Raw genomic sequence first — 27784 nt, 5'->3', positions numbered from 1 at the left:
AAAGCCTCATTTAGAAACTTTGCATTGCCCTTGGTATAATATTATAGCCCCTAAGGATAGAATAGGATAGAAGAAAAATTTCTTTTTGCTAGCAGTAGAACAAGAGCTTCCCCCCCCCCCCCCGCACTCTTAATCAATTGCCCTGTTGAATGAATGAGGTGTGGATGAGCAAGGCATGGAAGGCAGCACCTCCAGACAGCCTCAACTGTTGGAGAGGGGCTGGGAGCCAGACCCAAGAAAAATAAAACGTGTCAAGTGGGCTCATTAAAAACAAGTGTGAGCTGGTTGCCAGGTGTGAGCCCCCCATCCTCTGATCTGGGAGCATGACCCAAGCATAGTGATTGTGATTCTCCTGCTCTGGGATCTTTTTCAGTTTTCTGACAGTTACACATTTTAAAGGTATCAGAGGGGTAGCCGTGTTAGTCTGAATCTATAAAAAGCAACAGAGGGTCCTGTGGCACCTTTAAGACTAACAGAAGTATTGGGAGCATAAGCTTTCGTGGGTAAGAACCTCACTTCTTCAGATGCAAGTATTGGAAATCTCAAGAGGCAGGTATAAATCAGTATGGAGATAACGAGGTTAGTTCAATCAGGGAGGGTGAGGTGCTCTGCTAGCAGTTGAGGTGTGAACACCAAGGGAGGAGAAACTGCTTCTCTAGTTGGATAGCCATTCACAGTCTTTGTTTAATCCTGATCTGATGGTGTCAAATTTGCAAATGAACTGGAGCTCAGCAGTTTCTCTTTGGAGTCTGGTCCTGAAGTTTTTTTGCTGTAAGATGGCTACCTTTACATCTGCTATTGTGTGGCCAGGGAGGTTGAAGTGTTCTCCTACAGGTTTTTGTATATTGCCATTCCTGATATCTGACTTGTGTCCATTTATCCTCTTGCGTAGTGACTGTCCAGTTTGGCCAATGTACATAGCAGAGGGGCATTGATGGCATATGATGGCATATATAACATTGGTGGACGTGCAGGTGAATGAGCCGGTGATGTTGTAGCTGATCTGGTTAGGTCCTGTGATAGTTTTGCTGGTGTAGATATGTGGGCAGAGTTGGCATCGAGGTTTGTTGCATGGGTTAGTTCCTGAGTTAGAGTTGTTATGGTGCGGTGTGTGGTTGCTGGTGAGAATATGCTTAAGGCCATAGAACCAGGGCCGGAACCAGGTTTTTTGCCGCCCCAAGCAAAAAAAAAAGGGGGGGGGGGCGGAGTGCCGCCGCCGAAGCAAAACAAAAACAAAAACCCAGTGCCGCGGCTGAAGCAAAGAAAAAAAAAAGGGGCCACCCCAAGCACATGCTTGGAACGCTGGTGCCTAGAGCTGGCCCTGCATAGAACTTCTCCGAGTTAATTTCGGTTTGAATTAGAGCAGATCCTTCTGACAAATATCTAGTCTTGATTTAAAAATATCCGATAATGGAGAGGACACCACAGCCCTTGGTAATTTGTTCCAATGGTTAATTACTCTTACTATTAAAAATTATGCCTTATTTCTAGTCTGACTTTATCTAGCTTCAACTTCCAGCCATTGGAACTTGTTAGACCTTTGTCTGCTAGACTAAGAAGCCTCTATTAACAGCTTTCTCTTATCCATGTTGGTTCTGTTGTGGTCAAAGACACCCAGGCAGTGATTTTAGTTCAAAGACTCAAGCCTGAGGCCAGTTTATTGACATACATACCAGTGCACTGGGGTGCAGTCTGAAGACTGACACCCTGAGTACCGCTCGCAGGTGGCTTTATTGCATTAAACCGCAAGCAAAGTACAAACAATACATCATGAGTTAAGAAATTGGTGTTGGGGTCAGTTTCCTCTTCACCATTTCCCAAGATTTGAGTGTTTATTTGGGTAGAGGGGCGTTTGGTGGTTTTCCCCAGGGGTGGTACTTGGCACCAGTTTGAGTACATTTCTCGGCAAGGCACATGTTATTTTCCGGGGGGGGGGGGGTGTGTGGTTCGGTGAAGGATTAAGGGGGGTTTATCAGAGGACGCTAAAAGAAGATCTATGATTGGCTAATTTTGCAGATAGCTGGAATCACAGGAGAAGTTGGCATTTGCAAAAGTAATTTCTTCATACAAGTGGTTATTATATTTCATAAACTTGCGGTTATTAGGTTGCTGAGGCCTTTACCACTGTTACTTCCTCCCCCCTCTCTCCTCTGGTCATGACCCTTGACCGAATTTGGCAGAGAACTGTGCAGTTCAGTCTTGTTCAGGCCCTGGCCTGTACTACTTTTTGTAAAGGCAGTCAGCATAACAGTCCTCTGTTAGAGGGTTCATTTCGGGGCCTTCAGATTCACAGCTTTGGCTATTAAAAAGAAGGCCCCCCTGTTCTATTTCCCCACAGTTCTTAGACTGTGATCAAGTCACCCCTTTACCTTTCCTTCTTTTCAAAGAAAAGCTTTGCAGACAGCACCCACATGCTAGTAATTTGCACATTCTGCCAAACTCTTTGTGGTATGAGCAAATAAACTTTGATCTCCCAGCTGCTCTTGGGACATGACCTGGGCATCAGAAACGTCATTTCAGTTGTGACCTTACTCACTGGAGAAGGCAGGATACTGTGAAGTTTAGGGGCACATGAAGTCTTTGCTCTTACAAGAGCTGACCTGTGAAGAAGACATTAATCCCAGCACTTTTCTGCTCAGCAGCCAACACTGAAACTGCAGTGTGATGCTACATGGGGGTTGTGGGGAGGATGCGCATCAGAGGACACCTAGTGCTCTCTTCTGCCCCATTTCTGTGACCCGATGATCCAGCTGGAAGATCTCAGGGCTGGTTTTGAACACAACTTGGGTGTCCCACCCCATACTCCTCTTCTAGGGAAAAAGGCTAACATCCAAAATTGGGCATGTACTGTGACTGTGTGCGAGATGGCGGCCAGGGGTGCAAGCTGGGATCAATACTGGGGTCTGACTGGTGGGTCCAGGCAGCAGTGTGTGAAGCACCACAGGGATCCCTGAATGTCTGTCATTCACAGCCATCTCCTGAGTGAAGGAGAGAAAGATTAAATCCATGTTTGGCCATCATGGTCCAAGGGTTAATCACTGAGCATGGGGTAGAGAAGGCAGGGGGCTAGACAATACCTCCTACCTCATCCAAGCCAGAGGTAGGGGGCGAATGGGATCCTGATCCTACCATCGCCTGGCATGGCCAGACTTACCTGTGGAAGAGAAGGTACATTTCCTGGCTGACTCCAGTGGGCTCCCACTTGATAGAGAACTTGGATGATTTATAGGAGGAGTTTGGTGAGTAGAGGCCCTCTCCAGGCAGCGTGTCTCAGGCAGGTCCCTGCAGAACCAATTAGAACAGTACCTTGTTTCTGCTGCGGGCAGGTGGGAATACTCCTGGTAAGCTGATGTGACCAGTTATTGTCATCACCCCTGGTGGCGTCCATGGTTGAAGGAAAAGGAGACACAATGTCTCAGGGCTCCGCGTTATGCATGGAAACCAGAGGCCTTTATCATACCGGCCTGCATCCAAAAGTGAGCACTGGGTCGATCAAAATGAGCTGTTCCAGTTTTTGACTTTTTAAACATTTTATTAGATAACATAAAATACAAGCATTGAAATGAAATGTCCTGGTGAAACAGAAGATCGAAACATGGTGACTTTCTAAATGAAATGTCATCAAGATTGCCATGTTTTGCTTTCGATGAATTGGCATTCAACTGATGGATAAAAGTTCCACTGGAAAATTTCTAGTCTGTGCCTTAAGTATCTCATTGAATCAATGCCCTGCCACTGCAGGGGCCTCAGAGATTGGGAGATCTCGGTCCCGCCTGTTCTTTGCCTCTGACACAATAGCTTAGTCTCCAGAGGACTGTAATACTTTGGTCTAATACAGGTTAATGACTTGCTTGTCCCATTACTGGGACCAGTACAGACAACAGTGAAGGTCTCAATACACACCACAGTACTGGTCCCATGACTTGTCTCAGTACAGAACCCAGTACTGGTCCCAGTTCAGACACCAGTACTGGTCCTATGACTGGTCCCAGTACAGACTCCAGTACTACTCCCAGTACTTTTCCCAGTATTGGTCCCAGCACTGATCCCAGAATAGATCCCAGTACTGGACCCAATACAGGCCAAAGCACTGATCCCTGGACTGGTCCCAGTACTGATCCCTATATAGACCCCAGTAATGTTTCTGATTCACTTTCTGTTTTACAGCTCATGAAATACTGCAGGACCAGCCACATTGTGTTCATAACGATCATCACCAGACTTCCTTGCTTTCAGGCAGAGATGGCAGGCACATACGGTAGTTTACAAGGGTTGGTGAAAAATGGTGCAAAATGAAATCAGAAGCCCATGGAATGATGGGAGGAAAGAAATACATCATGGGATGGTGAGCATGCCCCCATGATACACTGCGATCTGTTCCCAGAGGTCTCAGTGGCAGAGGGTGGTGAATTGCATAGTGGGATAGCTACCCATGATACAACACTCTCTCTGTTGATGCAAGAGCAATGACTATGGACGCACTCCACCAACACAAGGAGCGTTGTGTGGACGTGCACAACCAATGTAATTAAAGTGGCTTATGATCATCGACAACACGTAAGTCAACTTAAATGGCCTTAGGCCAGGTCTACACTATAGACTTATATCGGTATAACTACATCACTCAGGGGTGTGAAAAATCCACCAACTTCTGAGTGATGTAGTTATATCAACCTAATCCACCCAGATAGACAGCACTGTGTCGATGGGAGAGCGTCTCCCATCAACACAGCTACTGCTTCTTGGGGAGGTGGATTAACCTTGCTGACAGGAGACGCTCTCCCGTTGACTTAGGAGCGTCTTCACTAAAACGCTACAACGATGCAGCTCTAGCGCTGTATGTGAAGACAAGCTTTTCGTGCATCAGTCACATTCCAAAGGAAGAAAGTGTGTGAAAGGAGTCAGGGCCCAACACAAGCAAATTAGTGCTAGTTGCAATAGTCGTTTTTGCGATGTATGCTACTAGTGAAAGGGGACTCATGTTCCACCATGTGTGTGTGGTAAGAGTTACATGTGGGTACGCACATGCCACATCTTTATACTACATGCAAATACACCACATGCACACGCAGACACGCATGCCACAGGCACACACAGACACACATCTGTGAACAAGTGCTTTAAACTGACTCAGGATCCATTTTGAAGCTTTATTGACAAAGTCACCAAGGGAAATGTTCAGGACCAAAGCCTGGGGGGGCTGAATAGTGCTGGTGAGTTATCACCTTATTTCATTCTGTGTAGTGTGATCTACAAATGGTGCAGAGCCAGGGAGAAGCAGACTGAAATGAGTTCCCTGTAAGATGAACAATGGAGCTGGATACTAGAACTGCACTCAGAAAATGGAATGAGATCTATGATGCAGGACGGGGTTAGATTTTACTTCTCAGAGAAGCCGCTGCTGGAGCCATCTCTTGTAGGAGTTCCTTATGAGGCCCATTGCTCAGTCTCTTCTTTGGGGTCATAAGCCTCATTGGTGTAAGGTGGTGGAGGGGGCATTGGTGCGGCGGGAACCCCAAAGTTTTCATTGGCAGCATATGGCCTGAACAACATGGCCTGCAAAACAAAAGAGATCGGCCCTCGCTGGTACCATCATTGTCTCCATTCTCACCCCCACAACCATTACCTTCCTCACCCCTCCATTCTCGCTCCATCATCTTCCTCACATTCTTCATTACCACCACCTTCCTCACCCTTCCATCAATGTATTTGAGCGGGATAGCTCAGTGGTTTGAGCATTGGCCTCCTAACCCTAGGCTTGTGAGTTCAATCCTTGAGGGGGTGATTTAGGGAACTGGGTTTTAAAAAAAAACAAAAACAAACAAACTATCTGGGGATTGGTCCTGCTTTGAAAAGGGGGGTTGGATTAGATGATCTCCTGAGGTCCCTTCCAATCCTAATAGTCTATGATTTTTCACCACTTCCTTCTCCCTCTAGTTTTTATAAGTCTGCTGTATTGCCTGGCACTACCCCAGGGATGAATCTGTGCCATCATCACTAACTTCACGATCAACACCCAATTCACTATCTGTAGGATTTTCCCTGTGGAGGTGCATGGGTCCCAGCTGTCACAGAACATGACCATAGTCTTTTGCAAAACTGGAGGATACAGAATCTATACTTCCTTTGGGTCCTGACTGCAGCAGGTTTGCTGTGAGGCACTTAAAGGGTTAACACAGTAGGTCTCACTATGCTACAGAGCGTCCCTTTGTGTTCCTTGCTAGGGCTGCTTGAAAATTTCCTGTCAAAAAGCTGCTTTTCAACAAAAAAACCACAGAATCCCCAAACTTTTCTGTCTAACTCTACAAAATGTTTCATGAAAAAATATCCACTTTCCCAGGAAAAAATCAATTTTTCATCAAAAAAAGAATGCCCCCAACCAAAAGATTTCAATTTGGAGATGCTGCTGCAGTGCCTCATGGGAAATGTAGTTTGGTTGCCTAAAAAGAAGAACAGGAGTACTTCTGGCACCTTAGAGACTAACAAATTTATTAGAGCATAAGCTTTCGTGGACTACAGCCCACTTCTTCGGAAGCTTATGCTCTAATAAATTTGTTAGTCTCTAAGGTGCCACAAGTACTCCTGTTCTTCTTTTTGCGGATACAGACTAACACGGCTGCTACTCTGAAACCTTTGGTTGCCTAGTGTCCCCATTCTTCGCTATGAGTCAAGCTCATAGGCTAGACTACATTTCCCGTGATGCACCATGGCCAGGGTCTCCCAGGATGCAACAATGTCCCCTCACCAAGAGGGCAGATGATGTTGCATCATGGGAGTTGGAGTCAGACCAAGGAGACTGGTGTTCAAAGGAGAATGGCAACATGAGGCATTCAAACTACAAACCACATTAGGCACCACGGCAACATTTCCAAATTGAAATCTTTTGTTTTTTTCAAAATATTTTGGTACTGTATTTGAATTGCTGCTGAAAAAAATAAATAAAAAATGCCTATGGAAAATTTAGACAAAAACAGGTTTTTTCATAAAAACTTAACAGTTGTCATCACAGTTTGAGAAAACATTAGCCTATCAGTGTGTGACCTACTCCCAGGTCAAGAAGAGGTCAACCTCATCTCAGCTACCCCCCTTCACTATGCAAAGGTGCTCAGAGGAACGGTCCTGAGAACTGCTGAATGGGAGGCAGTCTTTGGGAAGATCAGATTCTACACCAGCATCACAGCAGTGAGCTGACCCCAGACAAGGAGTTTTTGTTGCCTGGATTCATTTATTTTGCTGTCTGGCTAGAAACATTGTCCCTTGAGGGATGTCCACAGCTGTAGCTTTTGGGGAGGGGAGTTTGCAGCATCATGATTCCATGGCTGGTTCTGTGCTAGCCCCAGCAGCTGCTCTAAAACATTGAGGCTGGTGATGACCCCGAAGGAGTTGCCACCTGTCAGGTATTGTTGGATCACAAGGGACTCTGGCCATGCCATAGGCTGCTGACTTATGAGAAGAGGCTGAGGGAACTGGGCTTGTTTAGTCTGCAGAAGAGAAGAGTGAGGGGGGATTTGATAGCAGCCTTCAACTCCCTGAAGGGGGGTTCCAAAGAGGATGGAGCTCGGCTGTTCTCAGTGGTGGTAGATGACAGAACAAGGAGCAATGGTCTCAAGTTGCAGTGCGGGAGGTCTAGGTTGGATATTAGGAAACACTATTTCACTAGGAGGGTGGTGAAGCACTGGAATAGGTTCCTAGGGAGGTAGTGGAATTTCCATCCTTAGAGGTTTTTAAGGCCCGGCTTGACGAAGCCCTGGCTGGGATGATTTAGTTGGGGATTGGTCCTGCTTTGAGCAGGGGGTTGGACTATATGACCTCCTGAGGTCTCTTCTAACCCTGATATTCTATGATTCTCTGCCCTCAATACATCCCCTCCACCAAGGGAACAAGAGCTGGCTGTGCCAGGTGGGGATTCCATGCCAAGGGAATTCTCTGCTGGAGAGATCCAGTGACTTTCAGGGGCACAAAAGGGTGGGATTGCAGCTCAGGATCTGGCCCAGTTACAGTTTCCTGGGTCCCCCACCCCCACCTGGGAAGATGAAATGCAGCCCCACAGAAATTAAAACACTGACGATGAAGGTTAACGCGGTGGCAGTGAAAACTGGGATTACTTCCCCCTCCCATTAAAAAAAGATTCAGTAACTTGGATCATGGTGTCAGCAGCCCGGTTAGGAATCAAGGTAAAAAGGGCCAGAAAACAGAGCTATTTCCTCTGCCAAAAATGTCAACAAAAATCTATCAACCACCAAAATATTTTGATTCAACATGGAACCATAGTGCCTCATTGGAGTTGTAGTTTGGGTGCCTTATACTTTCCTTTATGGGCCATGGTCACTGGCAGGACTATATCTCCTATGAGGGGATGTGTCACAAGCACCCTTGCCCATGGTGCATCATGGGAGGTGTAGTCCATCTAGAGAACATGGCCCATAAGGGAAAATGTGAATACATGGCAGCTGAACTACAACTGCCATGAGGTATCACGGCACCACTTTGAATCTAAATAGATTGGTTTTCAGGTGTTCGGTGTTTTGGAAAAATAGCAACATTTTCTGGAGAATGCAGGTACTTTCTGATAACATTCTCATGGAGTTGAAACCCCAATTTCCCATTAAAAAACCCCCAGTTTGACAGACTTGTCAACCAGCCCTAAATCAGGACCTGTCACTTTCCCCCATCACTGCCTTCCTCATACACATTCAGGCCCTTCCCCAGGGACACTCCTCCCATCAGGGAGGGCGCTTCGCAGAGGCGTACATCTCCCCCTCCTTTCAACACATGCTCTGATTCACGTCCCGTTTGAGAGCTGAAAGACTCACGGTGTTGGGAGTATAGCAGATGGCTTGGGATGCAAAGTACGAGGTTGAGACAGCGATGGAGAACTCCAGGATGGACAACAAGAGCAGCATGACTGTGATCCCCTTCCCAGCATTCTGGGGAGCATAAAACCACAGGGGATGCTAATTAATTTTGACTGCTAGCAGTGTAACATTGCACAGGGCTGCCGTGAGGTACATAAAAAATCCCTCTTTTCCCACTTCTGGGGATGCAGAAATCCGGTCCTGGTTCTTCCCTCCTTCCAGGCACACAGAATTCTCCTTCTCCTTCTAACTACTCAGTAGACCCGGTAATTGTGATGCATGGAGTCACACAACTGTCAGGAGACCATAGAATTCTGTTTTCTCCTGGGTCTACAGGGATATGTGCCCCTGAGACGCTCCCTGGGTAGGCCAGCCAGGATTCTGTAGCATGGAGGCAGTGTTGTCTAGTGCATAGAGCACTGAACTAGGATTGAGAAAAGCTGGGCCTGCTGGGTGACATTGGGCATATCACTTCATCTCCCTGTGCCTCAGTTTCACCATCTCTACGTAGTGAGGATTAAACAAAGTAAAACAGGTATTTGGGTCCAATGCTGCTCCCGATGAAGTCAACAGGAGTTATTATTATTAATAATTTGTATGTTAGTGGCTGGAAACCCCAGTCATGGACTAGGACCCTACTGTGCTAGGTGCTGCAGAAAACACAGAACAAAAGCATGGTCCTTGCCTGGTTTTTGACATTGACAGGAGTTTTGACACTGGCTTTATCAAGAGCAGAACCAAGCACATTAAGAGCAAATTTTGGTCAATTTTCCTCCAGTTCAAAGGTCTGGAGCAGAACACATAGGCAGTTTCTACAGTGGAGTCAAGGACTTAGGGCAATTCCAGGTACCTGGTATTTTAAAAACTCACCTGTTAGGGATGGTCCAGGTAGACTTAACACAGCCTCAGCACAGGGTGATGGACTGGATGACCTCTTGAGGTCCCTTCCAGCCTTATACTTCTATAATTCTATGGCAGAATCTGGCCACTTACCAACCAATGGTATTCCTCATCCTTGTGGTCATAATGTGACGCATTAAAAATCAGCTCCGTTAGAAAGAGAATGATCCCAATGGCTGAGAAGAGGGCGCTAGTCCTGTTCACTCCCCGGCTGCTTCTCACCTGAGAGAGATGTGCAGAGGGTCAGGTTGTGTGTAGGCAGAAAACAGGTTTGGTTATCATAGAATCATAAAAGATTAGGGTTAGAAGAGACCTCAGGAGGTCATATAGTCCAACCCCCTGCTCAAAGCAGGACCAACACCAACTAAATCATCCCAGCCAAGGCTTTGTCAAGCCGGGCCTTAAAAGCCTCTAAGAATGGAGATTCCACCACCTTCCTAGGTAACCCATTCCAGTGCTTCACCACTCTCCTAGTGAAATAGTGTTTCCTAATATCCAACCCAGACCTTCCCCACTGCAACTTGAGACCATTGCTCCTTGTTCTGTCATCTGCCACCACTGAGAACAGCCGAGCTCCATTCTCTTTGGAACCCCCACTTCAGGCAGTTGAAGACTGCTATCAAATCCCCCCTCACTCTTCTCTTCTGCAGTCTAAACAAGCCCAGTTCCCTCAGCTTCTCCTCATAAGTCATGTGCCCCAGCCCGCTGATCATTTTCGTTGCCTTCCACTTGACTTTCTCCAATTTGTCCACATCCTTTCTGTAATGGGGGGCCCAAAACTGGACACAATACTCCAGATGTGGCCTCACCAGTGCCGAATAGAGGGGAATAATCACTTCCCTCGATCTGCTGGCAATGCTCCCACTGATGCAGCCCAATATTTCATTAGCCTTCTTGGCAACAAGGGCACACTGCTGACTCATATCCAGCTTCTCATCCACTGTAATCCCCAGGTCCTTTTTTGCAGAACTGCTGCTTAGCTAGTCGGTCCCCAGCCTGTAGTGGTGCTTGGGATTCTTCCATCCTAAGTGCAGGACTCTGCACTTGTCCTTGTTGAACCTCATCAGCTTTTTTTTTTGGCCCAATCCTCCAATTTGTTTAGGTCACTCTGGACCCTATCCCTACCCTCCAGCGTATCTACCTCTCCCCCAAGCTTAGTGTCATCTGCGAACTTGCTGAGGGTGCAATTAATCCCATCATCCAGATCATTAATAAAGACATTGAACAAAACCAGCCCCAGGACTGACCCCTGGGGCACTCCGCTTGATACCGGCTTCCAACTAGACATCGAGCCATTGATCACTACCCGTTGAGCCTGACGATCTAGCCAGCTTTCTATCCACCTTATAGTTCATTCATCCAATCCATACTTTTTTAACTTGCTGGCAAGAATACAGTGGGAGGCCGTATCAAAAGCTTTGCTAAAGTCAAGGTATATCATGTCCACTGCTTTCTCCATATCCACAGAGCCAGTCATCTTATCATAGAAGGTAATCAGATTGGTCAGGCATGACTTGTCCTTGGTGAATCCATGTTGACTGTTCCTGATCACCTTCCTCTCCTCCAAGTGCTTCAAAATGGTTTCCTTGAGGACCCGCTCCATAATTTTTCCAGGGACTGAGGTGAGGCTGACCGATCTGTAGTTCCCTGGGTTCTCCTTCTTCCCTTTTTTAAAAATGGGCACTATATTTTCCTTTTTCCAGTCGTCCGGGACCTCCCCCCATCACCATGAGTTTTCAAAGATAATGGCCAAAGGCTCTGCAATCACATCAGCCAATTTCCTCAGCACTCTTGGATGCATTAGATCTGGACCCATGGACTTGTGCATGTCCAGCTTTTCTAACTAGTCCTTAATCTGTTCTTTCACCACTGAGGGCTGCTCACCTCCTCCCCGTACTGTGTTGCCCAAGACAGAAGTGTGGGAACTGACCTTGTCTGTGAAGACCAAGGCAAAAAAAGCATTGAGTACTTCAGCTTTTTCCACATCATCTGTCACTAGGTTGCCTCCTCCATTCATTAAGGGTCCCACACTTTCCCTGACCTTTTTCTTGTTGCTAACATACCTGTAGGAACCCTTCTTGTTACCCTTCACTTCCCTCGCTAGCTGCAACTCCAGTTGTGTTTTGGCCTTCCTGATTACACCCCTGCATGCTTGAGCAATATTTTTATACTCCTCCCTAGTCATCTGTCCAAGTTTCCACTTCTTGTGAGCTTCATTTTTGTATTTAAGCTCACTGAAGATTTCACTGTTAAGCCAAGCAGGTCGCCTGCCATATTTGCCATTCTTTCTGCAGATCGGGATGGTTTGTGCCTGCGCCCCCAATAAGGCTTCTTTAAAATACAGCCAGCTTTCCTGGACTCCTTGCCCCCTCATATTAGCCTCCCAGGGGATCCTGCCCATCAGTTCCCTAAGGGAGTCAAAGTCTCTTTTTCTGATGTCCAGGGTCCATATTTTGCTACTCTCCTTTCTTCCTTTTGTGAGGCTCCTGAACTCAACCATCTCATGGCCACTGCTGCCCAGGTTGCCACCCACTTCTACTTCTCCTACCAATTCTTCCCTGTTTGTAAGCAGCAGGTCAAGATGAGAACGGCCCCTGGTTGGTTCCTCCAGTAGTTGCACCAGGAAGTTGTCCCCAACACTCTCCAAAATCTTCCCGGATTGTCTGTGAACTGATGTATTGCTCTTCCAGCAGATGTCAGGGTGATTGAAGTCCCCCATAAGAACCAGCCCACCTATATGTTCTGGGAATGCTTCTACACTCGTATGTTTTTGGAAGAACTTAATTGCAGAGTTACTTTTTTCCTGTCAGATAAAATTGTGTTACAAGCTAAAAATGTAATTTTAAACCTAATGGATGTTAATTGGAAGCTGAATAAATCTGAAAATGTTTGTCTAAGCAGAGCACTAGTAATTGCTAAAAGACCAGTACCCGCCTTCAGTATTGTCTGTGCTTGCCTAATTCTTAAAAAAAAATTCCAATTTCCCCACATACAAACACTGTGAGGTGGGGGGTGGGGACGGGACTAGGGCCAGATTGAAAGGGCAGTGAGGTACTGCAGGGATTCAACTGGCCGTGATTCTGTCCCTGACTAGGCTTTTGGGCCTTGCGCCTGCAGTTTTTTGGGTATGCCCGAGATATTCACAATTATAACAGATCACATTATTTTTTGCTGTTACTACGGCAACGCGAGTAGACTTGCTCTTTATTTTTTTGGCCTGTCTGGCTTCGCATTCAGAGGGCCACATACAGATGGATTCATAATTAGAGCCTGGGTTCACTCCCAAATTAAGGGCTGTTTGCAGATGGGAGTTAAAACCTTCCTTTAACATTTTTAAAAATGCCTGATTCGTTTTTTTGGGTCTGCAATGCCTGCATTGCTGGAATACATCTCCCATTTTTTCTTACAACATTGAGCTGCAGGCTCGTCCTTGCCTTGTCCCTGCCCACGATCAGTCCCCAATTACCGGCTCCGTTCCCCAAGGCTTCTTGGATGGCTTCCTTAAACTCAGTGCAGGCACGGGTCATATCATTTTCAGATTTAAATTTAACAGAGGCCCAAACGCTGTTTTTGTGTCCTTTTGTAGGGATCTTGGCCCATGATAGATTGGGGCATTTAGCTTTTGTTAAGATATAAAGATCCCTGCAATGCAACGTATAGGTGGTAACCATCTGGCTTATTCTTTTCCAAAATATTAAATTTGGGTCTTTGGGCTTTAGATCAGAGAGATCTTTCAGTAAGCCCCTCATTTCCTCTGTGCTGAGAGGAGTGTACTTATAAGTATTACGAACCACTTTGTTTTCACCAGTCCCTGACCACTGAGTGGTCACTTGGCAAGGGGCCAAGGAAGCACTGGCACTTAATTCTGGGTTAAAAAAAAAGGGTGGGGGGAGGCCAATTATCTTGATTTCCCCCCATGTGTGCCAGGTTCCAATTTTGAATTTGTTTTTTAAGGTGTTTCGAATTAATTTTATTTTGGTTTTTATTAGTATTGCGGCTTGAGTCAGGGTCAGTAAAATTCCCCTTCTGTTGTATGCTAGCAACAATACGACGTGCAGAGGAGTTGTTTTTTTTAGTTTTGCTTTTAGAGCCTTGTTTTCTACTTCAAGTTCATTTAGTTTGCGGTTTAAATTTGTTTTTTGATTTAGCTTTAATGTAAGAGCTTTTTGGAGTGTTTTTAACTTTTGTAATTTTTTTTATATTTGCAATAGTTTATTACAATTCCTTTCCCTAATCTTTCTTTTGTTTGACCATACCACCACAACACTCTATCCATTGTACTCATACCTTTATTCCATTTATTTTTTGCTATTTTTTTTTAACCTTTTTATGTTTCCGTTTTATAAAATCAATGAGTCTCCCTCCCGTAGAGGGCATCATTGATGTTCCCCAGGGCCAGTCAATGAGTCCCCCTCCTGTAGAGGGTATCATTGGTGTACCCTGGAGCACGCCAGTGGGTGTCCCCCCCCATGGAGGGTATCCTTGACGCATTCTCAGGCAGTTCATAAGACATTGTATCTCAGCTTCCTGAAACCCACTTAAGCAGTGCTTCAGGGGAGACTGACTGAGCACACCCTTGTACTCAGTTTACTGCAGCACACATCCTGGTGCTCAGTACTTGGCAGTGCAGCCTTTGCCCCCAGTGGTCCCTGCACCCCAACAACCTAGACCACAAACACAGTCCCGTTCAGTCCTCTTGCCTCTGCATCCTATATGTGGTTCGTATTAAAAAAAAGGGGTGTGGAGGGATGCCTCGGGGAGTCCCAAACCAAGGTGTGCGCTAGAGGCGGTAACTAAAAAGGTACTCGCCTCTATCCCTGGCTGTGAGAAACTCTCCGAGGATTCCCGATCACATCCTGTTCGCTGCGCCAAAACTGTTAGGCAAAAAGATTCTTTTCCCCAAGAATCAGGCAAGCACAGACAATACTGAAGGGGGGGTTTATTCATGGTACTGGGAAGACTGACAAGCAGCTTCAAAAATATGGTGCCATAGTGGCCAGTTATATACATTTTTTTATTAATTTATTTGCATTTATTTGTACCCACAGAGACAGACATTGTTACAAGTCGAGAGAACCCTGAACAAAGATAAAAATAAGAACAGTACGTACATATAGAGGTCATCCTAATTGCATCAAAGTCTATGACTACCTTGCGGGGGAAAGAGGTGGGGTGTGTGTGGGGGGGTAGGGATGAGTGCTTACAGATATCCGGTGGGTTGTGAAGGGAGGGTTAGCATTTTTTTTTTTTACCAATAAGCTGAGCTAAGTTATTATGTATTAACAGAAACTATGTCCTTGTTTTTCAGCAGTTTCTGTCTTTTCCGCTGGCTGAATTTTAACTTCTTCCTGACATACCCAAGAAAAATTCTCAGAGATATGGCATGCTTTCCTGGAAATATCTGAATGATCCTATTTAATGAATGCCCACACTCCTGCTTTCCCCTTCTCTCTACCCTCTTCCTTCCCTCCCCATCTCTATTCCCCTCCTCTGAACTTTGCTTCTATTCTTTAGTATAACTTAATACTTTTGCTGTAGCTAGTTGGATTTTTACAAACAATTTTTGTCTGTAAATTGTGTAATAGAAATAATTGACTCATATTTTAACCATTCATATTATATACATAATTAAATGTTTCAAGTATAGCTAAGGTTAGGTAGCAAATGGTTAATATAAGTAGTTTAAATAGAGTTTGTTTTTTCTATATATATATTTTGAAAAAAAAATTAATACAAATTTAATAGAAAAATATAAGAACCAGCCCCAGTCCTTCTCCTTCCCCCCATTCCCCCACAATTTCAGTAAGGGACCAATAGCCCCCTTACACTAAGCCTCTGGCTGCCAGATGTTGGGACTGGACAACAGGGGATACATTACCCGATAATTGCCCTGTTCTGTTAATTTCCTGTGAGGATCTCGCACTGGCCACTGTCAGCAGACAGGATACTGGGCTAGATGGGCCAATATGACCGTTCTTATGGTCTTATGTTATGGTGGCTAGGACTGAGAATGGCAACCATGGAGAACAGCCAAGCTGTTCTACTGGCATTTCCTCTTCAGCCAATAAAGACAACCCTCCTACCCCCCAGGAAACACTAGAACATTCATGACAAAAAAGCCTGATTCCTCTTGGGGCACTGGGAACTGGAGTTGGGGCTCTGCACCTCTCAGTGACAACACACGACTCCTGTCTGATATCTCATGGCTGACTGGAAGGGGGCTGGAAGTCTCAGTTGGAGTAAGTAAGTACATTGTTGGCTGTGTGTCACCCCCAAGGAGGTCAGCCAGGTTCCTGGAGCTCTGTGCGCTGGTTGCTCAGGGAGAGGCACTGTCCCTGGGAGGGAGGTGAACCATGGGCAGACTCAGGGTCTGCCGGGCAACCAAGATGGAGAGAGGAGACAGTGACAGGGGGTGGATGGCAAGTAGCCTGCTCGGAGGAGGGGCAGTGTCTGAGAGAAAGGAGGGAGAGGGCAGAGTCAAATGATTGACAAGTGATAGCCTGGGAAGAAGAGCTAGCCTGACCAATAGGAAGTGTGATGCCTGTCCCTAGGAGCACAGTGGGAGGGGGGAAGCCCTTTTGGAGGGGTCTGGAGCCAGTCACAGGACTGGCTGTGTGGGGAGCTGGTGAGTCCATTCCTGCATGCAGGGTTGCCCCTGAGAACTGGCCTCTGGGGACCTGGAAGCGAAATCCCTCAGCTAGGCCCTTTCCTTCTTCAAGGTGACCCCCCGTTTATGGAGTTTTGTTGGGAAAACTCCCCCCACCCCTGACAGCCAGGCTCAGTGAGACCTTCAGCTCCCCAGGTAAAATCAGCCACCGCATGGCACCACAGCTCTGGCTGCTAGCTCAGGGCTGCCTGCCTGCTGTGAGAGTGTTTGAGTGCTAGGGTGGGAGATTGAAGTTTGGAATTTAGTAGAGTTATTATAATCTGCACCTTGAGCCCTGCACCCCTTGGTGGGGAGGCGAAATCCTGGTACCAGAAGCAGTCTGACTCCTGCACAAAGAAGACCCCTGCCAGCAGTGAACATCAGCCCCTCGGCAGTGACTGAGAAGTCCAGAGCCGTCTCTGAACCTGAGGATCCGTCGCAGAGTTGTGGTCAGGGACATTGTTTGGGAGACCCCCAACTCCCTGAACTGTGTCCTCAAGCCAGCGGGTAAGGGTTTGGGGATTTTATTACCTGCTACCCATTAAACTTGTGGGGGGACTTACCATCTTATTCCACTGGTGAGTCTTTGGGCTGTATTGAACCACGTGGGCCAAGTTGCTAATTGCTGCTATAGAAGATATTGTTGTCACAGGCTATCAAAGGCTCCTACAAAGTATGTGTACCAACTAATTTTAACGTTTGCTATATCAGGTCATGTGAGTGGGGAAATTCATGGGTATCATCAGCGTGGGCACCAGTGACCACAAGAGATGTGTTTCACCGTTTTATATTTACTTCCTGTTTAATATAATTACTGTCTTGAATATATTGTATATGATTGTGTTATTTCTTGGGAGTCTCCAACTATCTGGCAAGTAGTTAGTTAGAATTTTCCTTCCAAGCTGCCCTTAAAAGGAGTGAGGTGGGTGGGAGCACCGCCAAATAAATTCATATAGGAAGGAAATAAGGAAGTTACATCTTGCTGAGCTGGAGGGGGTTCCAGAAAAACCCAGGCCTGTGCTTCAAAACCCGTAGAAGAGGTAACCAGGTGAACAGGATACTACATGCAAAAGACAGGCCAAGACCTGACTGGGCTGGAATGCTGAGCTATACACTCACTCTTGGAAGTGGTCCCAGCAGGCCTGGGGTGAGGCGTGCTGGTGAGGTGGTTTGGGACTAATGTTGCACTGTCCATATGCAAGTCATGCTAGGACAGGATGGAGTTCTTGTCTGCCTCTAGTAGCTGAGCCATAGAAGGTTTATAAGGCTGCTGCTACAACCATTTAAGGCTCCCCATCTGTTAGCTCAAGTAGTAGAGACTTTCCCTTCTAGTGCTGAAGGTTCCCAAGTTCTAAGCCCTGTGGCTGGTTTAACAGTCACTTACACTTGCTGTGTATGTTCCAGGGTAAATAATGAGCTTGATTTTTCTGTCTTAGATCTTCTTATAAGCAATACATTCAATTAAAAATGAGATTTCAGGGCTTATGTAATTTTGGGCGTTCAAAGAACTGTATGAATTTTCAGGCTTCATACAAGCCACACGTATGACACTTTGGAAGTTCACTTCTCATGACCACAGCAATAAACCATAGCAGTTGGCTACTGCAGCCCTTAGTCACCTGTGAAGCCTACCAATACCTAGCTAATATATTCCCAGAGTATGGTTCATAGGGTGAATTATGCAGTGTGTCTTTCTACTTAGAAAAGACAGTTCCTACTATGCAGAGAAAAGAAAATAGCAGGTAAAAGGTAAGAGGCAGAACTGGATGAAATTTTCAAAATTTGATCTGCCTGTAGGTCTCAATTCAGGAAAGCACTTAAAAACATGCTTAATTTTAAGTACATCCTTAAGTCTCACAGATACTTAGTGCTTTGCTCAATAGGGGCCTAGCTGGAAGTCCCCTTTTCTTCACTATTTTGAATATATTTCTGGCTACTTTAATCCTTCTAACTTCCCTTTTTCAGCCTCCCTGGACACTATCTTTCTTTTGTTATCTGGTAGCCTGGCTGCCTTTTCAGCAGCTGTTTGCAGTTTTATTTTCTATTGGACTCCTTTCTATTGGGCTCTTAATTGAGGTTTATGTGTCAGTAGAAAAATTGAAGGTGGTTGTTGAGCCACAAGCTGCTGCTACAGATACAGAGGCAGACAGCAGGGAGCAGTTTAAAGTATCCCCATTTCTCCTCCAGCTCCCTATTTGTCATAGAATCATAGAATATCAGGATTAGAAGGGATCTCAGGAGGTCATCTAGTCCAACCCTCTGCTCAAAGCAGGACCAATCCCCAACTAAATCATCCCAGCCAGGGCTTTGTCAAGCCGGGCCTCAAAAACCCCTAAGGAAGGAGATGCCACCACCTTCCTAGGTAACCCATTCCAGTGCTTCACCACCCTCTACCCTGTCCCTTCTGTCTTCCTCTCCAACACAAGTTCCAACAGAAACGGGTGCAGTAAAAGATATTACCTCCCCCACCTTCTCCCTCTCCAACATTCCTTCTCCATGTTCTCGATCAACAAGCACTCTGCTCTTTCCCATCAGCCACTCTTCCTGGATAGTGCCCTGGGCGAAGCAGAGCTAAACTCTGAGAATCCCGCTCCCTCCGGTTAGGAAAGGGGAGGGAACGTTCTCTAGAAACTCACCAGACAGATGTTGCCACGATTCTCAGCTGCAACCGAGAGGGATCCAGAAATGATGAACTGCCCGGGAAAGAGAAAACCATCATTCACACTTCACACTTACAAGAAAGATCTCTCCTCCGAGACAGGCAGGAAGCAAGGACAAAGAATGACACACTTCCCTCGGCACGGGCAGTCATAATAATTATACTTAGTGCCTAGAGAGCACTTTCCATCTAATAATGCTGCTAACCAGGTTCCCTTCAATCCTCTCAGTTAAGGTGACACCCATGCCATAATCTTTCCCCCCAGATTCTCCTCCTCTTCTCTCCCCCTTCTTGCTTCTTTTTGACAACTGAGCTTGCTTTTTGCCCCATAAATAGAGCAGTGACTGGATGGTCCTGAGAAGAGCTCAGGATGTCACCAGGTTCCTCACCCCACCTTCCAACCAATGCAGCTGTGCCATCCCCTGCCTATGTCTCTACCTATGGAGATTGTATAGTACTCCCATCACCATGGTATCAGAGTACGTCTACATCTGAAGCCTGACCTGCAGTGGGGACACAGGCGGGGGGCTGCTCTCAGGTTCCCCAGCCCCCCGCCTCAGCCCCCCGGGGCTCCCCACAGTGGCCTGGGCTCCCTGGGCAACTCTTACCATGGCTAGGCTCTGGCTCCCAGTCTGACTGGGGGGCGGGGCTTCGGGGGAAGAGGAGGACCAGGGGGCAGGGCCACAGAGAGGGTGGGGATTCTCCATGTGTCTTACTTTTGCCTTTTGAAAAAATGGTCGCCTTACCTGTACTCTCCAGCCTCCCAGCTATGCTAACATGCCTCAGTCCAGACCTTCAGTGCCCTCTGCTGTCACCTCCATACTCTGCTTTCTGTGGCGGAGCAGTTACCAATTTCACTAAGAGTTGAATAGTCCCTGGGTTGGAAGCTGGCAGGAGATTTTCCCTTTTTGCTCAACAGCCAAGTTTCCTCCCCTCCATGTCCCCATTCAGGGTAGATAAAACCCTAACAAGGCCCAGTTCAGCCAGGGGAATTGCAAAGGGAGAGAGACCTGAGCTTTGACCTCAGCCTAGTAAGCTAGAAGTGCTCAGACAATGACCTCACAAAGGCCTGTGCCTTGACATCAGCCCAGTAGGCAGAAGTGCTGAGCCAATGACTTCACAGATGTTTGAGTTCCAACATAGGCCCAGCAGAGGGGCTAAGGCAGGGACTTCACAGCAGCTTGGCCCTTAACACCAGCCCAACAAGACAGTTTTGGTGAATAGGATGGGCAGATTTTCAAAATGAGAAGCCAGGACACCCAACATGTAGAAATGTGGGGTAGCAGGGATTGTGAGAGTGGCACTCAGGGCTGGTAGCTGGTGAAAGGCACCTGTCTTTCAAGCGCATGTGGGTGGGTTTTATTGGGGGACTAAGGTGGCACACGGGGAAGGTTTTTTGAAGCCTAGTCCGGGGCACTGCATGATCCACCTAGCAATGGCAGGAAATGGGTCAGCACATTAGATGGGCCAATGATCTACCAAGTGACAGCAGCAAATGTGACAGCAGACTAAGAGGCGTGCGTTTAGATGGACTAATGTTCTACCATATCCACGTGGGAGTAGGGTGACCAGATCACCCAAGTCAAATATCGGGACGCGGGGGGGGGGGAGGGGGGCGGGGTGGAGGGGGGAGGGTGACGCGGGGGGGGGGGGGGGCAAAAAAAAAAAAAAAACCACCTTCCTCCGCAAGCGCTGGAGGGAGGCCCGGGAGACTCAGGGGAAGTGAGACTCAGGGGAAGCGCGGGGCCGGGGTGAGTAAGAGTCCGGCCTGGTCCCGAGCAGGCAGGACTCAGTTGGGTGGTAGGGAGAGGAGGGGGGCGGCCCGCGGTGCCAGGCGGTGGCTGTTCTCACCCCCAGGCAGCGGGACTCGGGAGCAGCCGCTGCTGCAGCTCCCACTGCCGCAGGGGAAGGAAGCGGCCATGGCGCTTGGCGGCTGCGGCTCTGGCGCCCCCGAACCCCCCGAGCCGGGGCCTGCTGCGGGGACCCAGTAGCGCGCACGCTGCGCCCAGCCCAGCCCCTGGCCAGTCGCGTCTGGGCTGCTGCCCAGCTGGTGCTATTGCGCGGCGGCCCCGGAGTGGGGGCAGCAGGCCCCAGCCCCCCCGTCCCGCTCGGGTCCCGCAGGGTGGGTGGGTGCGAGCACTTCCGGGCTCCAGGCTCCGGCGCATTTCCTTGTTTGTCCAGTGTCCCGACCGCACGTCGGTCGGGACGCGGGACAAACAAGGAAATATCGGGACAGTCCCGATAAAATTGGGACGTCTGGTCACCCTACGTGGGAGTGACATCTGCTGCAGGTTCCTGAGCTGAGCACACACTGCCTCTTTCCTTTTGTTGGTTGCTTTTAGAAGGGGGTTACTAAGTGTCTGTTACTTATTAAGTATCAGAGGGGTAGCCATGTTAGTCTGTATCCACAAAAACAATGAGGAGTCTGGTGGCACCTTAAAGACTAACAGATTTATTTAGACATAAGCTTTCGTGGGTAAAAAACCCACTTCTTCAGATGCGTGGAGTGAAAATTACAGATGCAGGCATAAATATACTGACACATGAAGAGAAGGGAGTTACCTTACAAGTTGAGAACCAGTGCTGACAGGGCCAATTCAATCAGGGTGGATGTGGTCTACTCCCAATAATTGATGAGGAGGTGTCAATACCAAGAGAGGGAAAATTGCTTTTGTAGTGAGCCAGCCAGTCCCAGTCCCTATTCAAGCCCAAATTAATGGTGTTAAATTTGCAAATGAATTGTAGCTCTGAAGTTTCTCTTTGAAGTCTATTTTTGAAGTTTTTTTGTTGAAGTATGGCTACTTTTAAATCTGTTATAGAATGTCCAGGGAGATTGAAATGTTCTCCTACTGGCTTTTGTATGTTACCATTCCTGATGTCTGATTTGAGCCCATTTATTCTTTTACATAGCGATGTCTGATTTGTGTCCATTTACAGCTTTAATAATAGACAATTATTATTTATCCATGTGGCCATGCCATCATTTCATAAACGCTTTCAATTATTCTACTCACAAAAATTCCTCCCCAGAACGGGTACCCCACGATGCCAGAGACGTAAATGTATTTAATGAAAATTGTAGAGACACCTCCAAAGCCGATGTGTATCAGCCCAATCAAGATCTGGATGGCCTGTGGGAAGAGAATGGGGCAGTAAGAGAAACCAATTCCCTCCCATCTTGGGGATGAGCAGAACACCCTGTCCTGACCAGAGCTCATTAGAAATTGGAATTTCCATCCTGTGGGAAATTCTGATCTTTAGACTGTTGTTTTAATCTGAAATTGAAAATTTTCAGTTTGGAAACATTTCATTCCAGTTTGTCAAACCGTTGCCTTATAGGAGTTGTAGTTGGCGTACCAATCTCTTCTATCGGCTAGACTTCCTACATGGACTACATCTCCCATGCGCAGTTATGGCCTCTCATGGCATACCATGGTGGTTCAGTAAAATGAGAAGACTGCAGTGCAGTTGGGAAGGTGCAGTTTGGAATAGCGAGCTAGTCCTATTGGGAAGAATCACCTCCACTTTCTTGAGGTATTGTAGCCACTCACGTGGATGCCGTTTAATGTCAAATTGACCTGAGAGGAAACATTTCAATTCAATTTGATAAATTGAGGTAGTTTGATTTGGGAAGATCCAACCCAAAACCAAAATATTTTGTTTTGATTTTTCCAATGGAAATCTTTGATTTTTGTGGGAATTACATTTCCCATTGAAAAAATGTCAACCTCCCTGCCCCCCGCAATGGTCCCCTCAGCAGGAAGGTTCTCTGGCCTGTGATATACAGGAGGTCAGTGGTCCCTTCTGGACTTCAAATCTGTTAACTCATTTGCTTATTTATCTATATAATTGTAAATAACCAATCATGGGCTTATCCATGTAGACTGATGGATAGAAGTTGCTGGTTGGTTGATTTCACTAGCAGTGCAAGGGGAATGGAACCAGGTCTCCACTGCAGTAACTAGGAGTGGGACCGTAGGTTTGAACTGCTTCTTCTCAGACCAGATCCTTGGCCAGAGTGAATTAGCACAATGGAGCTGCATCGATTTACACCAGTTGAATAGCCATCCCATCCTCCCCAAGATGGCGCTGTTTCATTCCATTAGTTCAAGAAACAGCTGGTTTATAATCCTTTTCCCCGTTTCTCCTTTGCTTGATTATTCTTCATTTCTCCCTGTTTGAGTAGCTAGGAGGATTCACTGCCCCTGGAATTCTGGGTGTATTTCCATCCACTGCCCCTTACAAAGCAATGAAGTTTCAAGAGGAGGCCTGATGGTACCAGTTTCTTGGCATCCTTCCCATAAAGCTGATCATTAAAGTAAAAAAGAAAAGGGTGGAATCTGGAGTTCACCTACCTGTTCAGGCCCTTCGATATTGAAATTCTCATGGACTGAGAGCAAAGATCACACTTACCCCCAGGGTCTTGGGCTGTGCTTTGAGGAATATCTCCATCATCCCTACTTTCCTTAGCTGCGCAACCTGTTCAGCGGGACTCCCGGGGTACATTGACCCAAGAGGTTGGTTCCCAGGGTTCATGACTGTGAACTGCTGAGGCCCACATTGCATCATCTCAGGATTCTGGGAAATGGCACCGGAGACTCCTTGGTCTTGGTGGATGATGCCAGCACTGTTTGGGGGCATGAACAGAAGCACCCCATTGGCCGTGTTTCCTGGTGCTGCCATGATGATGAAGATGCTGCAGAAAAGAGTGATTGGCCCAGATTAAGCCATAGGTAATAACACTGGTCCTAGAATTAGTCACTAGACCATGCGGAGTAGGAATCTGAGTTACCTATTGCTCAACCCCTTTTGAGTCCCTGTCATGATTTTGTCCTTCGCATGGAGCTATAATTAGAGCACTAGCAACACCCAAAGATAAGGGTTGAGATTTCAAAAGCTGACTGAAGGATTCAGCCACACAACTCCCATTAATTTCATAACAACCATCTTGTTGGCTTTTAAAATCTCAACCAAGGAGCTCAAGTCTTCCCATTCCACCCCTCGTTTTCCAGATACTTTTAACTTTCTGGATCTTTCAGTTTTCCGGATGGAATTTTCCAGAGCTGTGTAACTGATTATCCTAGGGTCGATAGAGGCACAAAGGCTCTGCTGTTGCTCTCATTGAAGTGAAGGAAACATTCCCATTAACGCCAAAGGCATGGGATCAGACCCAAAAACATTTACAAAAGAGCTGGCCAAAAATTTTCCATCAAAACTGTTTTTCACTGGAAAATTGGGTTTTCCATTAAGTGGATATTTGTGGGTGTGGAAAGGGTCTCCTTTTCACAGAACTTCAAGTTTTCATAAAAAAACAGAAAGCTCTAAACTAGAAATATTACAATTCAGCTATGCTGCTGTGGTGCTTCATTGGATTTGTAGTTCAGTTGCCACATATCCCCATTCTCCTCTGGAGGCTGAGTTCCTTGGCTGGACTACATCTCCCATCATGTGCCATGGACTCCCATGATGCACTGCATCCATTTCCAAGAGGAAGGACCATGGTGCACCATAGGAGATGTCTGACCAGGATTCCTGGCCTACAGAGAAAAAGTGGGGCAATGAGGCACAGGAATGACAACTCCTATGAGTCAGCATTTCCAAATTAAAATATTTTGGTATTCAGAGTTCCACTGAAAATTGAATTTTTCTCTGGAAAAAAATGAGATTTTCAACCATCTCTAGTTAACAACACAAAGGCTTATTAATAATCTGCCAACACTCTAAAAGAAATATTGCTACAGAGGGTTATATGTGTATTTCCTATTTTGTGAGACATTTACAGGTCCTCCCACATGGCAATGTACAGCACTAACCCCATAAGGGCCCAGTCTTCACAACACTCTTGGCTGCTGCTAGGCTTGGCTTGTTAAGAGGCTCCAGATATTTTTGAAGTGTTAACAAGCACTGAAAAGCAGGTTGTGGTCATGATCTATAAGTGGGGAGACGATTTCTAAGGATAGAGGGCTCTTTCATTTGGCAGACAAAGCCATAACAAGATGTGGAAAAATTGGAAAGAGTCCAACGGAGGTCAACAAAAATGATTAGGGGTCTGGAGCACATGACTTATGAGGAGAGGCTGAGGGAACTGGGATTGTTTAGTCTCCAGAAGAGAAGAATGAGGGGGGATTTGATAGCAGCCTTCAACTACCTGAAGGGGGGTTCCAAAGAGGATGGAGCTCGGCTGTTCTCAGTGGTGGCAGATGACAGAACAAGGAGCAATGGTCTCAAGTTGCAGTGGGGGAGGTCCAGGTTGGATATTAGGAAAAACTATTTCACTAGGAGGGTGGTGAAACACTGGAATGCGTTACCTAGGGAGGTGGTGGAGTCTCCTTCCTTGGAGGTTTTTAAGGCCCGGCTTGACAAAGCCCTGGCTGGGATGATTTAGTTGGGAATTGGTCCTGCTTTGAGCAGGGGGTTGGACTAGATGACCTCTTGAGGTCCCTTCCAACCTTGATATTCTATGATTCTATGATTCTATGTAGTGGCTGGATGCTGGAGCTACATACATTCAGTTAGTGCAAGCAGGAATTAAGGGGCTTGATGCAGAAATCCCTGGGGGGAAGTTCTATGGCCTCTGTTACAGAGGAGATCAGACTAGATGACCATAATGATTCCTTCTGGCCCTGAAAACTCTCAATTTAAATGCCGTTCTAACCTATGTGGGTAGTAAGGAGGAAGGAAAGGCTAAAGGGCCTTGGGAATAGTCAGGACTGTCTCTTCCTTCCCAGAGATTCTATTCTCTCCAACCTGTGCAACCCCCCTTTGTCCCATTTCTGTTTCCCTTTCACTGTCCAGGCCAGAGTACTTTGTTCCTTTGCTTGGGGATGTTATGGGGGTGGAAAGGTGGCAGAGTGACACCGCATGTGCCTGTATTCCTAAAATAACCAGAGGCACCACTCTTTGGAAGCACCAAGTGCTCACCTCAGATCCAACTGTTATTAGACAGGAGACGTCACAGACCATGTCAAGGCCATCCCGATCTCTGAACCTTGCCCCTTCTACCCACTGGCTAGCGCTGATGCATGAAAAGTTTTGGGTGAATGCAAGCAAGTTGTATCACTGCTCCATCCTTCTGTATGAACATTTTCTAGAGGTCTGAAAGGTGCCACTTGCTCTCACAGGAGCATATGGCTTTGAGTCACAAATTTCTCCTCCTCTCCTCTCTCCCCTGCGTGTCAGGTAATGGGATCTACTGCTCTTTAAATTCTGACCTTATTTTCCCTCAACTCTAGAGGCAGAAACTACAAGGGTCCTGTAAGAACATCAGGGTGTCCCCACAGCCTCCCCCAGTATGGCCCCCAACACCCAATTTTAACGGTCACCCAAAGAATGTTTGCGCTGATGAACTTACTCTGTTTTCGCTGCAGCCGCTGTCCTCCTTCCAGCTGTGGGCGACTCCAAGGGTCATCAGGAAATTTTCACAGGCTCATGCAAAAGGGACTTTAACAGCATCAGACTTTGAATCCTCCCTGCCTGTTAAGTTCAGCTCCTCCCTCTGTCTTTGCCTTGTTTTATTGCAGGACTCCAAAGTCCTCTTCCCCTTTGGATGTTTTTTCTTCATCCCCCTCAGAGTCCCTCGTGTGCCTTTTCCCCACCCTAGTCACCATCCCTTTTGGGCTCAGAACACATGGGGCTCCCCATAGGGAGCCCACCAACACTGCCCTCTGGACACTGGGGCACTACAGAATGAAATGAGACCCTTCCTTTTCCTCTTTGCCTAGAGGGAATTGCCACAAAAGTAATGAGGGCTGGCTGGACATTTTCTGATCAAAACTTTTCATCAGGAAAATCTGGTTTTTAACTAAACAAAAATGTTATCAGGAAGCACCAGCTTTCCCCCAGATTGGTTGATGTTTCATAGGAAAGCTGAACAGCCTGAAAAAACATTTATGTCCGTAAATTGAAAAATTTTCAGATTTTTGAAGAAAACTAGGAATTTTCCACTGAAAATTACGATGTGAATAACCTTTTTGTTTTAATGAAATTTTCTATGGGAAAAAAAGCCCTTTTTCCAAACAGCTCTAATAAGTGCTTTCGGGACTTACCTAGTGCTTTTCATCTCCAAGGCTCTCTCTCTCTCTCCTTCTGACAGCATCTAAGCATCGGAAACATTTAGGAACTTCTTATTCGGCATTTACCCCTAAGAGAGCTTATGAGGCTCTGTGGTCTTAAATGCCAGCTGGCTCTTGCTACAGAGCAGCTGAGAGGAAAACACCTGACAAGCCTCTGCTTCCCACAAGAACTTACCAGATGCAGGACAAGTTGATCTCCATGGGGTAGGGGTTGAAGGTAAACCCTGACCCAGAGTCCAGCTGTGCTGGATCATCCTATACAAACCAGAGCTGTATAAGAAAACTCAGACACTGCACATCCCCATAATCAGGAGACTTACACAGAACCCAGAAAGGCTGAAGTAAAGATCTCAAGCAAAGAAGAGACTCAGACTGCCTGGGTGTGACCTCAGAGAATGGCCCAGCCTATCACAACCAGATAGGTATAAACATTGCTTGTGATAACTAACAGATCAGTGACAGATGCCACACAGCCTTCCCCAATGCTTAGCTCAAAGGTAGCCAGTGAATAATGAGGAAGAGAAGAATTTAAGGGCTTAGAATTAATGAAGAGAGACTCTCATCACTACAAAGTCTGATGTTTTTATTGCAAGTCAGGCAATATTTGGTGCTTTTCTTAATGCCCCAGTTCTTGAAGTCCTGTGATTGTGAG

The 27784-nt window shown here is 46.6% G+C and overlaps 1 protein-coding gene across 2 annotated transcripts; it reads right to left on the bottom strand.

The window, feature by feature from the left end:
* Positions 1–3511: 3511 nt before the first annotated feature.
* On the bottom strand, positions 3512–27458 carry LOC112061115 (membrane-spanning 4-domains subfamily A member 15-like). Of its 2 annotated transcripts, XM_024113762.3 has the most exons (9): positions 27308–27454; positions 27106–27155; positions 26412–26500; positions 23474–23756; positions 22075–22191; positions 19038–19094; positions 9849–9977; positions 8814–8927; positions 3512–5556 (listed from the first exon to the last, which is right to left on the bottom strand). In XM_024113762.3, the coding sequence occupies exons 4-9, from the start codon at positions 23741–23743 to the stop codon at positions 5428–5430; spliced, it is 816 nt and encodes a 271-aa protein (XP_023969530.1). In that variant the 5' UTR covers positions 23744–23756; positions 26412–26500; positions 27106–27155; positions 27308–27454; the 3' UTR covers positions 3512–5427. The 2 variants fall into 2 exon arrangements, with proteins under 2 accessions (XP_023969530.1, XP_042702265.1); XM_042846331.2 differs by lacking the exon at positions 8814–8927 and having other exon boundaries at positions 27308–27458.
* Between the last annotated feature and the right edge of the window lie 326 nt (positions 27459–27784).

Source organism: Chrysemys picta, chromosome 4 (assembly GCF_011386835.1).
Source record: "Chrysemys picta bellii isolate R12L10 chromosome 4, ASM1138683v2, whole genome shotgun sequence".
NCBI lineage: Eukaryota > Metazoa > Chordata > Testudines > Emydidae > Chrysemys > Chrysemys picta.
Note: the sequence above shows the minus strand (reverse complement) of the source record. Positions and strands in the feature narration are given on the sequence as shown.

Excerpts from the sequence above, each read along its gene's own strand:
- LOC112061115 (XM_024113762.3), bottom strand. The coding sequence starts at position 23,743 with ATGGCAGCACCAGGAAACACGGCCAATGGGGTGCTTCTGTTCATGCCC. Across the intron at positions 19,095-22,074 it reads CGTTCTGGGGAGGAATTTTT|TTCATCATTTCTGGATCCCT; the intron begins GTGAGTAGAATA and ends TTTCCCGGGCAG. Across the intron at positions 9,978-19,037 it reads ATCGTGGCAACATCTGTCTG|GTGAGAAGCAGCCGGGGAGT; the intron begins GTGAGTTTCTAG and ends CATCTCTCTCAG.